Raw genomic sequence first — 16,926 nt, 5'->3', positions numbered from 1 at the left:
AAATGCTGAACACAGTTAACTTTCAGCTATGCCCAAATATATATCCCAGATGTGGAGGAGTCAAGGATCGTTTTTCAGATCATCACTTAAGCAGCGCTTTTCTGGTCAAACAGCTAGAGAATGGCAAACGCACCAGTCAGAGAGAAAAGAGAACATTCTCCTGGGGAAACTGGAGCAGCAGTGTCCTAAACATAGTGATGACAGCATCACTATGAAATTGATCAGAAATCAGAACAATGAATTGGAAATCAGCAATCACTGATCAGAAATCAGAATCATCAATCAGAATGATGGCATTGTATTTTTTCTGCTGGACTGTGTAGCTAGTTTTTTGGGAGAAGAGTGATGTTACTGGCTTTATTATTTTGTGATTGGGGTGTGTGCAAGTTACAGGAGCTTGGACAGTGAAGCCATTCACTCAGTCACCGAGTGGACTCTCTAATGACTCCTGTTAAATTTACTGTTTTTCAAGGTGTTTCCTTCCAAAGTCAAGTTAATCTTGATCTTTGATAAAATTCTTTGCTAGTGTTTTTTTCTCTTTTCTAGGTAAAGAAATTAAAAGCCTTTGATGGAGATGTATCAAAACTGTCTCAAGCTGATTCCTTCATGTATTTACTAATCCAGGTGCCAAAGTAAGGAGATAGTAGGTTTATTCTGTTCATGATAAGTGTTCTCTTTTGGCTGTCAATTCTAAACCTGTTTGTTTGTGTGCTCCAGCTATGCTCTTAGGATTGAAGCCATGGTGTTAGAGAGGGAGTTCTCACCCTCCTGTGCTTCTCTACAGGATGACATGAAAATTATAAGACGGGCAACAAAAGGTAATTAAGCATGTTGGGACATGCATAGTACTCTTGTTTTTGTTACCATGTTAATTAGTCTGCATTATGAAGACTAGAGCTTGAATTTCAGGTACCTTAGCTATTAAAAGGCAGCTAACTCCCCTCTGACAAATGCCATCAAGGTGTGTCGAATGAATCTTTTCTTCCAAAATCAGAAATCTGGAGACTTTGGAGACGTTAGCAATAAGTTCATGACCAAAGCCTACAAGCAGTGTATCTGAAACTGACAGAAGCAAAGGTGTCCGTGGCCAAATGAGGATAAATTGTCTTTTGAGTACAGTTTGCTCATTCATGTATCTCTGTCTCCCTGAATGCAGTTCTTAGAGCTCTCTGCTCACTCTTTCAGAGATCCATAGAGAAAATCACTGAATAGTTTCCAAATTTCTCTGTATGCTGTTGCCTTTTGAGGTGGCAGTATTGATGGGCTAAAATCTTTATTGAAGAGCCTTAATACTATTGCTATTTCCTTGCTTTCTGTTTTTGTTCTCTGTGTTTCTCTACATTTCACAAGTTTTGAAATGCTGCAGCTGGTTATTTGTAAGATAATCTGGTGTCTTCTACTCTGCAGGAAAATAGTTAATTTACTGATTTCAGTTAAACATGAATTGCTGACCTTTACAAATGCCTTGAGTGCCTATTTGTCCTGTTCCTCAATATGAAATTCCTATTTCATGCTGGTAGAATTTTGACAGACTACTAGAGTACTGTTTAGACTGCTTCTAGTGGTATAAAAAGGCACAGTAGTAAAAATATTCAACTATGAGCCCCAGTGCTTAGGATAGTCATTTTTAGTGAAAGGGAAGGGAGAAAAGCCTGGTGTGTTTTTTCTCACCAGTCCTCCTTGACTCAGAAAAATGTGCCTTAGCTTAGGCTGAGGTTTGAGTTCGGCCTTTTATTGGAATCTCTTTCAAACCATTGTTCTTTGTGTTTTGAGCAACAGATGTATGTGAGGGAATATGTTATGCATAAAAGCAGCCGCGCCCTGTTGTCCTTCATGTCCTTCACCCAGGACATCTGTGAATTGATGAATGCATTCCCTCCAGAGGAGACTCTTTGGTCTCCAGCTCCTGCATCAGGCCAGTCATGCAAATCAGACTGAGCGTCCCTGTTTTCAGTCCACTTGTGTCATGTGCTCTTCTCCATTTGGTCTTTTCACTTCAGGGTTTGTTGATAGCCTGAAGTTGTTTAGGAGTTATGTCTACTTTTCTGTTCCTATCTCCTATGTTTCTTTCCTTGTAATTAAGATGAGGGAATATTTACTTATAACACTGATAATCACTAAGGGTTAGGATGGTCTAAATAGCCTGACGGATTGTCATCTAGCCTGCAAGTGGGTGTATCTCATAGTGACGCTGAACAGGCTCTTACTATGCAAAATCTTTAAAAGTTGCCTTCTCCTCTTGGCCTTATGAAATTTGGTATTCTCTTTTGTATTCTCTCCTCTTTCTTCTTCCTTGCTTCCTCACCTATAGCTTGTTAGATTAAAGGTTATTTAATTAGTTCGATGTTTTCAGTCTGCTAATACTGAAATCAAAGATACAGGGCTGTCTGTTTCCAAAATGATAGATTAGTGTATTGTGTTGAGCAGATAAATGCAGGGTAAATTATAGAATGTGCACTTCCAAGCAAAATAGTTTTTAAAAGTATTTACACTGCAATCAAATTGATTCCACCTTTTATTATGCTCTTCAGTGTAAAATGTAGTACCTTACATTAAAACCAGCTCATGTTATTTTTCTTTCCATATGGACACTTGCAAATTTGGAGTTGTGTGGATTGCTGTGTGACTTGTGTGATGCTAATTTATTAACTCTTTACTGTTCCGAATTTCTGTATCTTATTTCTAAGGCAGTCCCTCTGGTGACTCTTAAGCACATGTATTGTTTTGTGTTCATATGTGGCTGGGTGAAAAGGTGTATTACTTCAGATAAAGCACTACTGTGCATTTTGCAAAAAATGGAAATATGTACAAAACAAGCTTCTGTGATGGAAAAGCTTTAAAAGGCAGTTTTATTCCATTTGACTCTGCATCTCACTGAATATAACTTTGTGCTAAATCATCTTTGATGTAACTGAAGTAAAATAAATGCTGCTCTGAGTTGGTGATCATACAAAAATAAAATGATGATTCATAGTGGGAGTGGGATAAGCAAGGAAAATTTAAACATTGCCTGTTATCTTTTCAGGCCTTATGGCTAAGTCTGCCAAAAAAAGAATAATTGTTCAAAACCCCAATCCTGGCAGATGGCAAATGGATCCTGCAGGGTGCAGAACGCTTACCTCGCACTGGAATTAGTAGGTGGTGAGGGTACTTAACCGCTTGCTGAGATACTTTGCACGTTGCAGGGTAGGCCCAAAATGTTTTGTTAGCTGCTGGGGGTGCCTTGCAAAAACTACGCACGAGAAGCTAAAGTCTGAACATATACTTGAGGTTGTCAACTATGCTTGTGAATTTGAATTACATAGTACCATTTGTTTCCCACAACCCTTTCAGATTGTTGTATTTTCCTGTTAAAATAAAAATTTTCACCTTTAAAAGCTTGAGATGAAGAGGAGTTTGGTAACTGGCTGTGTATATTTCTAAATAAAAGATTATTAGACAGAAATTTTCTTGTTCCTTACAGAGTTAATGACTTGTGAGGAACTGCATTCCATATTGCACTTGGTCCTTCAGGCTGGGAATATTATGAATGCGGTAAGTGACATACAAAGTGGAGATGGCTGATTGACCAAACTTCCTTGTTAGTATTGCAGTCCATTGATGTCATGCCTCATTTCTTTTTAGGGAGGTTATGCTGGCAATGCCGTTGGATTTAAACTGTCGTCGCTGCTTAAGCTGGCGGACACAAAAGCAAACAAACCTGGGATGAGTCTGCTGCATTTTGTTGCTCTGGTATAGAAAAACTATTTTGCTGATATAAGCAACTGCTACAAATGTAGAGCCATAGATATAGAAGGGGCCATGGACCTCAGAAGAAGTAGCTATTTTACAGCTTTGATCCTAATCTTCACCTTTCTTCTGCTGCCACAGAATTCACGAGTTTACCTATGTCTGTTCATCCTATCCAGAAATGCACGGAAAACTTAAGTTTTTTATATTATGTAAAAGCTTGCCTTCATCTAACTTCTTCATTGTAGCTTTTTTCTTATCATCCTGAATTCTTAAACTGTGGCAGTGACTTATTTTGATAAATATTCTTTCAGTCTTCCCCTTGAATCTTTTGAGTAGTGTTTTTGGTAGAGGTTGGGGTTTTTTTCTCCCTCAGTGACTGACATGTATTTTTAAAGCTGCTGCAGACTTTTTTTGAAGTTATTTTTTTCTTCCTTTCAGACTTCTTGATTTTAGGAGGGAGAGAATTTCAATGGTTCCATATGTGACTTTGGTTATCTCTGTACAAACTGGCTTAACATTTCCAGTCAGCTAACAATGGGGTATTAATTGATGTTTGTGCAGGAAACATCGTATCTGCTCAAACAATGGACATCAGTAAATTGTTCTTTCCCTGACATTCCCTATTAATACATATGTGTTCACTGCCAGAAGCAGCTATTATTGTGAATTGCAAAACTGAAGCTGCTGTTTAAAGTTTCCAATCCTGATCCCTGCATTTCATTGAGGAGTGTCCTCCGCTCAATTGTGTTAGGATTGAACGGGAAGAAAAACAGGGCAGGAGAGAAACCTTTAAGTGCCCTCCCAGAGGCTTTAGGACTGTTGGACTTAGGGACTTTGGCATGGTGGTGGAATGTTAATGGATTGTGTGTGTTTTGGTTTTGTTCTGTTTGTTTCAGGAAGCCCAAAAGAAAGATGCTGCTCTTCTCAACTTTTCAGAAAAAATTAGGGATGTTCATGATGCTGCCAGGTAAGTCAAAAAGAAGAGAGAGAACTTATGGTTAGACTGTGAGGTGGAATTTTCTTATTTGTGAAGCAGTGAGGCTTATTCAGAGAAGTCTTGGCACAAAAACTGAGATCTTTACAAATGTTTACTATAGCTTTGAGGGCTTCATTTCCATTTGCTAGCAGAAGTATGCCTGCAATGTGCCTTCAGGTATCAGGTTTTTTTTATTACGTGATCGCCACAGGTTTTTGGTTGTTTTGTCTCTGTCAAATACATGTGTATGTATGTTACTTTTAAGAGATTGAACTAAAGCATGTTACTGTTTTTCCTTAAACCAATTTTCATCTGTGTCTGAGCAGGATACAGTACTTCTCCAAATCCGGTACCAGGTACAGGTACTGGCCCTGGCTTCTGTTAGATGCTTTTTAATATTTTGCTTGCTTCTCCATTTCTGTCTTGAATGGAAAATCTGAATGGTTTAGGGCTCCGTATTTTTTTCATCTTAAAGTGTCTAGCTGCATAATTTTAAACTGAACCTGATTTGTACCTTGATAACTGTACTTGCTTTTGCGAGACTGTGATCTAAAGCCCAAAACTGGAAGCTAGCAATGCTGCAGTTCTATTCAGTTTTGCTACTTCCTTACTCTTGAGCTTTGGGCAATGTATTTACATCCTTTTACCAGCTGTAAAATGGATCCAGTCTCTTAGATCTGATGCAGGGTTAAGTAATGTTTGCAGAGGACTCTGAAATATTCTGAGGAAAGGAGTGGCCATGGAGTTAATCAGAAATTTTTTGAGGGACCACCTGTGTGGCTCTGTGCCATCCAACCCACACACCTTCTTGGCGGTCTGCCATGTGGCCTGCTGGGGAATGTAGCTTCCCTCGGCATCCAAGCCCCCCTGGCAAACAGCAGGGGAACAGGCAGAATCACAAACCTGGTGATATTTTTTTATAACCGCTTTGTTCTTTGATCACAGTTGTTAATGCTGAAAATCTTTTTTTGTAACTCATGCTGAAATCTATTCAGGGAATGCACTCTGTACAGGAAAACGAAACAAAATGAAATACATGTCTCACCATTGGGCACGAGGAATATCTTTTTTAGAGACAACTGTCATGTACAAGTTGCTCATAAATCCTCACAATTAGAGCACATTAAAACAGCTACCATTATGTTCTTTATTTTTTATTGTCTTGCCTTCTTTACTTGTAGGCTATCCTCTTCCTCCTTCACAGGCAGAAAAATATATCCTGTATCTTCTACTGCTTTTCTTGTTTGCAAAAACACCCATGATCTGCCCAGAACAGGGAACTAACCTTTGCAGATGAAGGAAGCAGAGGAAAAACAGCACAAATTATAAAAATAGTAATTTGTGTGCGCACTGACAAATTTTTATCATGTTGGAAACTGTAGTGCTTCAGTTCCTAGGCAAAGCTCAGTTCTCTTGTGAAGGAGATGCCATAGATTTAGAAGCATTCATTTACCCTCAAAGTCATTGAGAGGTTTGGGTGGGAGCTCCCATTGTATGGAACGTAGGTCTCCCAGGATAAAGCTTAGATTACATCTGATCTGAGCTCTTTCCTGTTGTCTTCAATTTCTGAATTACCTCTCCACAGGAGCAGCTCTGCTGCTGGTATGTGGTAGAAGGATGAAATCTTATAACCACTGGGTTGAGACTCTGTAGACTGCATTGCTGTGAGTGCTTGGAAGAAAGTAACATGCAATTTCACGGTGCCAAATGCTACTGCCAAAATGGGTAGTCCTGGCTGATGATCCCTTGTGACCCCCTTTTTGTGCCAGCTACTGCACTCAAACAGTCATGTAATCAGCTGTACCAAGCAAATGATCCACCGGGAAGCAGATTGGGTTCTTCCTTTTCCTAGGTTAATTTTCAGTACACAGATATGGCTGGCCATCTAGAAAATGAGTGCTAGCACAGGCACCAGGGAGAGAAAAGGAACACCTGGTCAGAGGCAGGGCAGCATTACCCGTTTTCGTGGTAAGGTTGGGTAGGACTGGCTGGAATTAATCGTGAAACCACACCTCGTGGGAATCTTTTCAGGTTGTAAATAAGAAAAAATGTGCTTATCTCTCTCCTAACTTTCAGTGTCTGCTCTGGAAAGATTTCCTGGATAGGCAGGTCTTGTTTGATAGCCAGGTTGCACCTCATGTTACACATCCATTTTTGAAGCATATTATGGACAACCTTTGGGTGACTCCTTCCCCCTCAGTAAATGTTCTTTGTATGTGCTATTTTTAGGTTATCCATTGATAATATAGAAACAGAGCTCCACTCACTGTCTTTCAAGGCAAGATCCGTTAAAGACAGCATTCGGCGTGACCCAAAACTCTTTCACCAGATGGAAAGCTTTCTCCAGGTTTGTAGGATATCTGTGTTAGTGTGTTACTGTCGCCTAAATACAGGAGCATGCCTCAGCTCAATGTAATTTGTGTGGACTTGTAATAAACAGAAGCGTTGTTTTAATATGTCTACCCTGTCAGTTGTACAAAGATGTTCCAACTGCATGCTGCTTGTCAAGGAAGAGTGTTGGAAGGACTGTATTTTTACAGGGAGGGATATTGAGTGTACATTGCCTGGGGCTTGTTAGGCAAGCATGTTTAATGCCTGTAAATGACTGATGAAGATCAGTAGTTAAACTATAAGACAATTTGGATTGGTCTCTGGTTTTGTGCTTCACAGCTGCCCAAAATATAGTATCTGCATGTTAATGTGATACTGGAGCATGTCAGTTTTAGCTGAGGTTGTGCTATGCATATGAATCCTGATTGTTGGGTGACTGAAGAGGTATTGTTAGAAGCTGGAAGGTTAAGGAACTGTTTTCTCTACTAATTTACCCTTAGCACAGAGTGTATTATTCTGAGTCATACCATTACTTCTGGGTGGGTTCTCCTTTTCTTTTTTAGTACTGCAGTGACTTTATAGACATGAATGTGCATAGCACCTAACTTTGAAGCAGAGTTCTTGATATTTTCCGAGTACGTGGTGATGCCTGGAGAAATACGTATTATACTTCAATTAAATGATTTTTATGTTTCACACTATAGATAATTATTAAATCAAGAAAGCAGGTGTTGATCTGGAACTTAACCCGCCCTGATTTTCAACTTGCAAATGTAGCTAATAGTCCCTGCAGTTTTTCAGGAGATGAGAAGTTGATGAAGAAAGGGGTGGGTTAAGATTGAAATATTTGTCCTCATTCACTCTGAATTACTGGCTTTTATCCATTGCACCCAGACTCTTTAATGTTATGTTCTGACACGTTTGGGATTTTTTTTAATTTAATAGCTGGTTTTATGTAACACTACAACCTTGTTTAGGCCACATTCCAAAAGAAATGTTGGGAAAAAAATCATTTTACAAATGCATACCTTACATAAACACTTCCGGTTTTTGTTTCTAAATCACAAGTGATAACTAAGCTGATTTAAAAGTCAGCTTTCGTTATCTCATCCTCATGAATAAATTAGTGAAATATGTGGGAGGAACTAATTTTTTATGTATGCTTTTTATTGGGCTCTGTTTTTTAAAAAAAAAAAAAAAAAAGATTAGCAAGTAAGATTTGATCCTACCCTACTGGCATAATTTACCAAGTAACTTTGTGGCAGCAGGGTTAGCTTAAATGGTCACCAGTGCCTCCAGCTGCCTATTCCCACCCCGGTGCTGCAGTATCAAAAGAACTTAGGTGATCATGGGGCCCAGGAAAGTGGTTGAACCGCCATCCGTGAAGCTATTTAAAAGATGTGTAGTGTATTGCTGAGGGACATGGTTTAGCGGTAACTTGGCAGTGCTGGGTTAACAGTTGGACTTGATGATCTTAAAGGTCTCTTCCAACTAAAATGATTCTATGATTCTATGAGTTAGTGTCAGAGAACAGATTTGTCTGAAAATTAACTTTTCTCCCTGGGTTACTTTTTGCCACATGTGGTCTCAGATCTATGATTGTGCAAGGATGGGAGTGAATGGCTGGTGATGCAGATAGGGGAGACAGGGGCAACTGCTGAATGTGTTTTAAGCAGTTCTGCTGCTCAAAGTCTAACTACTGCCTTATTCTCTTCCTCCTGAGAAATCCACTAATCTACTCCAACCCTGTCTGTCTGGCTCTGCACTTATGATTCAAAGTGCTACTTTATGGGCATGTTTTCTGGATGTCCTAAAATATACATATTTCCTGCATTTCCTTACCTTTCTGGCATGAAAACCTTTTTTATTGTGGTCTAGGTTCAACTTAGGAAGGAGTTAATTCTGTGACGTATATCCATGAAAGTAGGGAGGAGGAATTAATCCATTTATCCTTAGTTGAAAGTGTCAGGGAAAATGGGAAAATAAGGCATGTAGAGCTTTCAAGGGGCTCCAAAGTGGTCTGTCACTGTCCTGGGCTCTGTAACGGCTCCTAGGTTGAAACTTGAATTTCCTAAGTTCCCATTACGTACATAACCTGTTGTGACTTTTATTTTTCTGTCCGGTTGATGCCATGTATGTTTTTTGCTACAGTTTGCTATAAGACATCTAAAGGAGCTTGAACACCAGAAACGAGAATTACAAAAGGAGGGAAATGCTCTCATTGACTTTTTCTGTGAAGACAAAGAAACTATGAAGTTGGATGAATGTTTCCAGATATTTAGGGATTTCTGCATAAGATTTGACAAGGCTGTTAAGGTAAGAGCACTGAATGACATTCTCGCTCACTGGAAACAGATATTGGCTCCCATGAATTAAATTGTTTTTTCTGCTTAAGGGACATTTTACCTCTTGTGGTATTTGATATATTTGCTCAAATGGTTACAGCAGACTTCCCTCTTGTAGGCATTCCTTGCCAGAAGCCAGGTGGGAAATGGTCACTCTGCCTAGCCCTATGTGCAGTCCCGCTGCCCTGCATCTTCTGCTGCAGGCTGACTAGACCGTTGAGATGCTACGCCAGGATAGCCTATTGACCTGCTTCTAAATGGGCTCCTTCCTTCTGTTTTGGTGAGGAGGTTGGTGATTGCTAGGCTGAGCAGTGAAACAGATTGCACAGACTTCCTTACTAGTGCTCACTGTTCAGGCCCTTGACTGGTAACGTTCGATCACTGGAAAGGCCTTGAGATGTGGCACCACGTTACATGGACATACCAGCCTGAATCAGCACTAGCTCAGGCTCTCCACTGCTCTTCTTTACATGACTAGACACACTTTGCAAAGTAAAGTAAGGACTGTGTCTTCTACTTTGTTCTTTCAAATGCTTTTTGTGGGTGAAAACTCAAGAAATTAAACAGGCCTACACTACAAAGATACCTCATCCCCAGTGTGACCATTTATTTGCTAAGTACCCTGAACTGGTCCCAAGGAATTCAAGAAGTATACTAAGATGAAAGAGCAGTATTGGCATTGGTTACAGTTTTCGTTCAGCAAAGTCTGCCTATTGTTACAAATATTTTTTTAGGCCTCTATAAATAGCATGAATTAGATGGATCCACACATTTCTTTATTTTTCTGCCTTATGCAATCTGCGTTTGACAGCCCTTTGTGTAAGAGCTTGAATTCAGAAAAGAGAGAACGATCTTGTTAGCTGACAGGATGTACAGCTAACATACCTGTTGTACCATTAGTTTACCTGCCCTTTACCACCCAAGAGATCATGTAGTTATGCATGTGCGTGAACATTATACAAATTTATAAAACCAAATGGTGGTAACTATTGCAGACATTTTAGTGAGAGGTGACTTCATATATGTTCAATTATTTGGGGGTGGGAATTTAATTCATTACAAGTAGTTATTAGATCGCCATTACTTCAAGGTCCAATGGGGATCTTCCTTCCTCTCTCTGTAGTAAGTAGTTACACTCAAAAAATGACAAATTAGTCTCTTATTTGGAAATATTGAGGAGATTTGCTTACTAGATATTTTGTGGGGATTAACCTCTGTCCCTACAAAATTAACAGAACAAGTCAGAATAAAGATTGCAGTTCTGACAAATGAATGTGATGTGTGGACAGCACAACCAGCAGTCTGAAAAGATGGCTCATACCACAATGGCCATGTGCACATATTTTAAATGTTTAAACATGTTTTGCAATTTTTTAACAAGCCTACGTGTGCTTAAAATGTTTTTCATTTGAATAAAATCTCCTGAAACATGTTTTGGGTGATGTTAACATGTTCTGTGTCTAATATGGAATATTATAGTAATATCTACAATTATTTTTAACCATTTCTCTTTACAATGGGATATTTAAAGTTGAGCTTTAGCATTTGGCAGTAATTCATTCTGTAATTCCATACCTGTGAAAGAAAGCTTCCTGCCACAGACATTTTTCCTGAAATGCAAGTTTTTTTTCTTTTTTCTTAGCTGTTCAGGTTTCTTAGGTCTCTAATGCGTCTTATCTTTCGCAGCCCAGTGTAGTCTCAAATCCATTTTAAGAGCTGGAGATTAACCCATTCATCAAAAAGAGCTTCAGCATTAGGCCTTTGTTTACTGAAAGCTTTCAGGTGACTTTTTCTAGTTGTGCAGCTCTTCTGTTGTCACAACAATGGAAACATCAAACTAGACAGAGCTTCAGACAAACATAGGTGTGGTTTTTTTAAACAGCACGTCATTACTCAGAACAGATTTAACAACATGCTGGAAAATTATGTAACTTTTGAATCCTCTGTCAAGACTAGACTCCCTTTCTTTCCTTTGTTAGAGCTGTACTGGCTCTAGAAAACCAGGTTCTCCATTTCAGAAAATAACCTGGAAAGTTCAACTGAAGGTTCAGCTAGATTAAATCTGAAGCCTAGAAGTGGCAGTTAAAATGTTGATTTTCGCAGTAATCCACTGCTAATGATTTCAGTAAAAAGGTGTTACTGTGTTGTCTTTCAAACACAAACTACTTCTTTCTATGGCTTCCTGAACCAAAACCCCTCAGCCTAGCTGCCAAAATCTCTAGCCTGCCCTGGGCAACTTCTGTACTATAGTTGCCAGTTTTGGAAGCCAACAGTGAATACGAGACTCAAAATTGGAATGAGGCATTGATTGATGATCCTTGAGTGGTGTTAGTTGATGTCTAAGTAATGATCGTGAGGCATTATGTAAAGTTTTCTATTTGCTTTGATATACAATTAATGTCTTTTTGCAGAATTTCAAATTGATAATGTTCGAGTCAAAGGTAAGTAGCACCCCATGGAAACTGCACTTGCTGAGGAACAATTGCAATTGTAGTAAGGGAGGATGGAAGGAACACATTGACTGTGTACTCATCAGACAAGTTTGTCTTAAAATATGAATGTAATGATGAGGTAGAGGTTTGCGCACCTGATAGAACTGCCAACTTTAAACTTTGTGGGGACGTGAAGCTCTCCATCCTATAGCAGAAACTCTTTGGCTGGACTTGACATCTGCTTGGGCTTGATAGGTCATGTTCTTGCTCTCTGCAGGGACTTGTGCATTTATTGTTTTTATGCTGACCAGACTGATGTGTCGCCAGCATTAGTTATGCAGGGAACTGCTCTTCATACAGTTAATGGTTGCAGGCTGTGGTTACCGTGGTGATTTTGTGTTGTATGTGTTGGGGGTTGGGGGTGGGCAATATCAGTAGGAGCTAACTTAGATGGGAAAGATAAAGGAGGGTGACTTGTTCTCATGCATAGGACACTGTCCTCTGAGACACGTATTTATGCTTTTCCTCCTTAGGAAAATAGGGAACGAGAGATCCAGGAACTTCATAGTCTGCAAAGGCGAAAGGAGCTGGAGGAGAAGCGTCGATCCTGGGCAGCTGGAGAGCTTGGGAGCTTTGGGCGGAGCAGCAGTGAAAACGATGTGGAGATGTTGGCCAAAAAAGGACTTGAAGAATTTCTTCCCTTCTTGCAGCAGAGACCTCAAAGCCCTTCATACAGAAACCCGAATTCTAGACGCTCCCGACTTTCTCTGGGGATTACTGCAGACAGAGAGTTGCAGAGTTTCCTGGAAATCTCAAAAGATGAGGATCCAAACAAGTTTAACAGCCTTCCCCGTGCAAACACCCGACAAGCAAGACCCAACGTAGCCTGGACTGAATCCAAAGAAACGAGAGATCTCAACTTAAATACCTTGCACTTACACCAACAGTCTGAAACCAAAGTGAAAAGTGGTGGCCTACTGCAGGTGCCTCCAACTCAGCCCAGTCATTTCAGTGGCTCAACAGGTCCTGGTGCCCGTTACTCACAGAGAAGCACCGACTACAACATGCACGCTTCCAACGTGTCCTGTGAGGAGTCCACAGATATAAATGCTCTGGCCCTTGCAATTGAGGAGCGTGAACTTGTTAAAGGATTACGTAAGTTTGATATTCAAGGAGCAAAGCCTGTGGAGGATACACCTTTAATATATTTAGAGGATGCTGGTGGAACAGACTTGGAGACTTTAGATGATCTAAGCTTTCATTCCCTTAGCACTGCCGATGATGACCTGCCTCCAGCTTGCAGAAATTCCAGAGAGGCTCATGACCATAAAGCCAAGGCAGTGGGTTGCAAGAGTGAAGCTTCAGAGCCCAGCACCAGCAGCCCCATGTCTATGGATACAAGTGTTTCGGGAAGTAGGGAAGAGGGGCCGATGTTCTATGTGTCAGATACGACGACTGATTGTTCTTTGACATTGGACTCTGAAGAGGGAAATGATTTTAAATCAGCAGGCAATGACATAAGAAGTGAGGCTGGCAAAGCACGCTCTTCTGGAAATGATGGTCAATACAGGGCTAGAACATTCTTCTCAAACCTGAATTCTGCTTCTGCCAAGGATCTGTCTCTTCACACTTCCGCAAATGATAAGGATGATGCCAATAGCAAGCATGCCCTTCCTAAAGAAAAGCCTGTAAAAAATAAAGACCCACCAGGACCAAAGAGAAACTCTCTAAAAGATAGATCTCCAAGCTCCTCAAAATCCAGTGGCACTCGCCCTAGCCACACAGCTCCTTCCAGACCTGTAAGAACTTTGAATGCCTCTGAGAATGAAAGTATGAGGAAAGTGGTGCCTATTTCTCGGTCAAACAGAGCACCAAGCAGCGTGAAAAAGCCAGAAGCCAAGCCGGCATTTCGTGAAACTAGTACAGTGGAAAGTCGGCTGTCCCGTCGCAGCTCTGTCCGAGGCACAACAGACACGCTGCCAAGAAGTCCTTACAGGCACAGCATGTCAGTAGAAGAGCCAAAGTTACAAAGGGGCACTGTCACCTCAAGCAGTGCTCATTTTGAAAGGGACAGAGTCTCTCTCAAGAAGCCAATCTCTAAACCTGTTAGGAGTAATGTCAAATCAAAGGCAGACGAAATGAAGATGTGTCGCTCCAGTGTAAAACCCCAGACCCCTACAGATGACACCAAGGTTGCCACAGTCAGTGTTCCCAAAACACCATCCGCTGTCCCAAACTTTGCAAGGAATACAGTGGCTTCTTCTTCAAAGCGTGCAAAAGTGGATCTATCCAGCTCTTCCAGACCTCCAACCATCACAAGGTCTGTGTCCCAGAGGCTGCCTAAAGGGAAGCCAGCAGCGACCTCTGATGATCCAGGTCCAAAGGAGAACAGTGTGAGTACCTTGAAGAGAGCAAATAGTGCCAGAGTGGTTGGAAGAAGCATCCTGCAGGGAGAAGCTGTCAGCACTAAAGTGGAGCCTGCACCAAAGGAGCAGGAAACAGTGGAAAAGGCCTCACTTAAACTGAAAGATGCAAACCGGACCACAATTGGTAAAATACTGAAGCCGTTACTGAAATAAGGGAGAGGTTTTTTCAAATATGGGAATGTGAACACTTGTTCAAGCACTGGATGTCTGTGCCGTGAAATTCCTTAAAACAGGAACTTGCCGATAAGCACCATCATGTGCTCATTAAAGTACGGCACACTGTGGAAAAGGGCAAGTAGTTGTGCTCTGGTCTAAATCCTTTTTTATGAATTTGAATGTATTTGAAGCTACTGTGATGGAATGCAAGCGTAACAGCAAATCTTTGCATATTTGTTATACAGAAGGTCACCAAAAGCCAAAAAGTTTTAAGAAGTTGAACTACAAGATGGAATGCTTTGTGACAGAAAACATGGATAAAGGCCAGTTTTTGTGTACATAAGATTCTTCCTAAGACTCAAGCCTTTGTGCTGGTTGGTTCCTTCTTTGATGTCAAAGTGAATCCTGTGGAGCAGTACTGAAAACAAACTTTGGTGATTGTGCTTTCCGTTACTTCCAATTCCTTGGATTCAGGAACTCTTTTTGCCTGTTGTGAAGTCCATTGCTGGCAATTGGACAGACTGGGAACTGCTGGCCAAAAACTAGTAAAACGAGACATTTGCTGTTTGTGGCTGTCTTTAAACTCACTGAAGACTTTCTAGCATGTTTTATGAATGTGTATGTGTGTCTGGAGAAGGCTTTCTGCTGGGCAGGAGGCTTATTCTCCAAGAATGTGGCAGCATTGTCTTGCATGCACAAGTAGATACGGCGGCGAGTGCTGCATCGAGTAGCACGGCTGGAGGCCATGCCTGTTGGAAGGGCCATCAGTAACCATTGGGATGATGACTACTCCTCACTTGTTTCGGTCACAAGCAAACTTGCCAGCTTTTGGTCGTACAGAAGTGCCATATATTTATGAATACATATCAAGGATGTTTGCAGTTCAGCTCTTGAAGGCTGCGATGTAGTGCTGAGCACTTTCTTACCATTCCATGTTTCCACTGGTTTATCTACTACGAAATTACTTGAATGTTGCAATGGCTCTGATTGAGCCATTAAGTTGTTTCCCTGCCTCCTCCTCCTCCTCTCCCTCTCCTTGTCAACATGAATATTTAGCATGAAACACAGAGCTTACGCATGACAATGTTTTTGTAGATTTCCTTGGTCGCTTCAAATGTGGTTTTTAACGTTTAAAGACTCTAAAGGATAAATTAAGCTAGTATTTGATAAGCTTTTTACAAAATAAAACCACCTGGTTTTTCCTGCAGATACAAATTTTAACTCCTTTCAGATTAAGGTACAGAGAATGAGGGAAAACTTGTTCAGCATGCTGTGCATCTTCCCAAGAGAAATGTATGTAGGTGGGGAAACTGATTGCTATTCTCCTAAGCATCTTATTTAAAGAGTTGCCTTTTTATACACTTACGAATGAAGCCTCATTTAAGAATAAAATAAAAGGAAAATCTCTTCGGACAAGTGGCATTGACTTCCTAGCGGTCAGTCTGTTTGTCTGCTCTGTCTCTCAGCGCTGGGAGAGCGTAATGCAATGAGAATGAGCTATTTAATTGCTCGCGTGCTTCTCATGGGCTAGTATCAGGGACAGCTAGCTTTGTGTTTTGAATTTGGCAAAGGGCCTTTAGCTCTTCCCACGTACCAGCAAATCTTGATGCAGACATTATACCCAAACACCATAAAGTATTGCACAGGGCCTCTTGTTTGAGTCTGTCCCACAGGGAGAATTTATATAGCCCACTTTTCGGCAAGGGCAAATTTTTGCTGGGAACCCTATAAGTTTTTTGGATACTGCCTCCCTTGTGGGTTAGATACGAAAGCATCTCCCTTCTTATTTGTATCTGTGTGTATGTATGCGCATCTGCAAGAGCGGATGATTGACTTTATTCCTTTTTTAAAAAAAAAAACCAACAAAAAACTTTATTGGTAGCAAGCTTGAAAAATAATTTAAATGTGTTTGGAATATGTAAATAAATTTCTATAAATCTGTGTAAAAGAAAACTGAACGTATTTAATGGAACATTTATACATTTCGGAGTAACTCAGTAGTTTAATAAAGTTCCCATTTACTGGGTATGAGGTTTGTACTTTCTCCTTCCTGTTACATGCTTGGCTTTGGTCCTGGAGATCTCAAGCAACTGGAGTCTGGGTGTAGGTGACTCTGGGAAAGTGCCAAAAGGGAGGACTTTACAGCAGAAATCCTGGTGTTTAAAATGCTAGGTTTGTTTTTCTACTAAGACACACGATTTAACCTCAGTTTCTGAACGTTTCTGAGGCAGAACTTTCTGCACAGGTCTGGGTATAGCATGAAGGCATGAGACGGGTAGATGCAGCACTTTGTGTACACATTGTGTGCTGTGGCCAAGGCAAATGTTCATGGCACTAACAAGTCTGGATCTGTCGCTATCTTCATGCCTTCTAGCTTAGCGCACTTTATTGAGAAATCCTGGTTTACAGCTCCCAGGACTTTGGAAATAAAGAATAGCCTGTTTTGCAGGAGCAGGTGGTGACATTTACGCTGCAATTCTGAATTTTTACATTTCGTCCCATTCTCCTATTATTTTTCCTTCTTTACT

The 16,926-nt window shown here is 40.6% G+C and overlaps 1 protein-coding gene across 2 annotated transcripts in view; it reads left to right on the top strand.

The window, feature by feature from the left end:
* The window catches only part of FHDC1 (FH2 domain containing 1), a 43,096-nt gene extending 26,748 nt beyond the window's left edge, over window positions 1–16,348 (top strand). For both annotated transcript variants that reach the window (XM_054202465.1, XM_054202466.1), the window contains exons 5-12: window positions 547–632; window positions 718–818; window positions 3,464–3,534; window positions 3,625–3,732; window positions 4,629–4,699; window positions 6,938–7,055; window positions 9,191–9,355; window positions 12,350–16,348. In XM_054202465.1, coding sequence (XP_054058440.1) covers window positions 547–632; window positions 718–818; window positions 3,464–3,534; window positions 3,625–3,732; window positions 4,629–4,699; window positions 6,938–7,055; window positions 9,191–9,355; window positions 12,350–14,395 — 2,766 coding nt within the window. In that variant the 3' untranslated portion in view covers window positions 14,396–16,348. The remainder of the gene's footprint in view (window positions 1–546; window positions 633–717; window positions 819–3,463; window positions 3,535–3,624; window positions 3,733–4,628; window positions 4,700–6,937; window positions 7,056–9,190; window positions 9,356–12,349) is intronic.
* Window positions 16,349–16,926: the final 578 nt, after the last annotated feature.

This window comes from Rissa tridactyla, chromosome 5, assembly GCF_028500815.1.
Source record: "Rissa tridactyla isolate bRisTri1 chromosome 5, bRisTri1.patW.cur.20221130, whole genome shotgun sequence".
Taxonomy (NCBI): Eukaryota; Metazoa; Chordata; class Aves; order Charadriiformes; family Laridae; genus Rissa; species Rissa tridactyla.
This window is presented reverse-complemented; position numbering and strand designations above follow the sequence as displayed.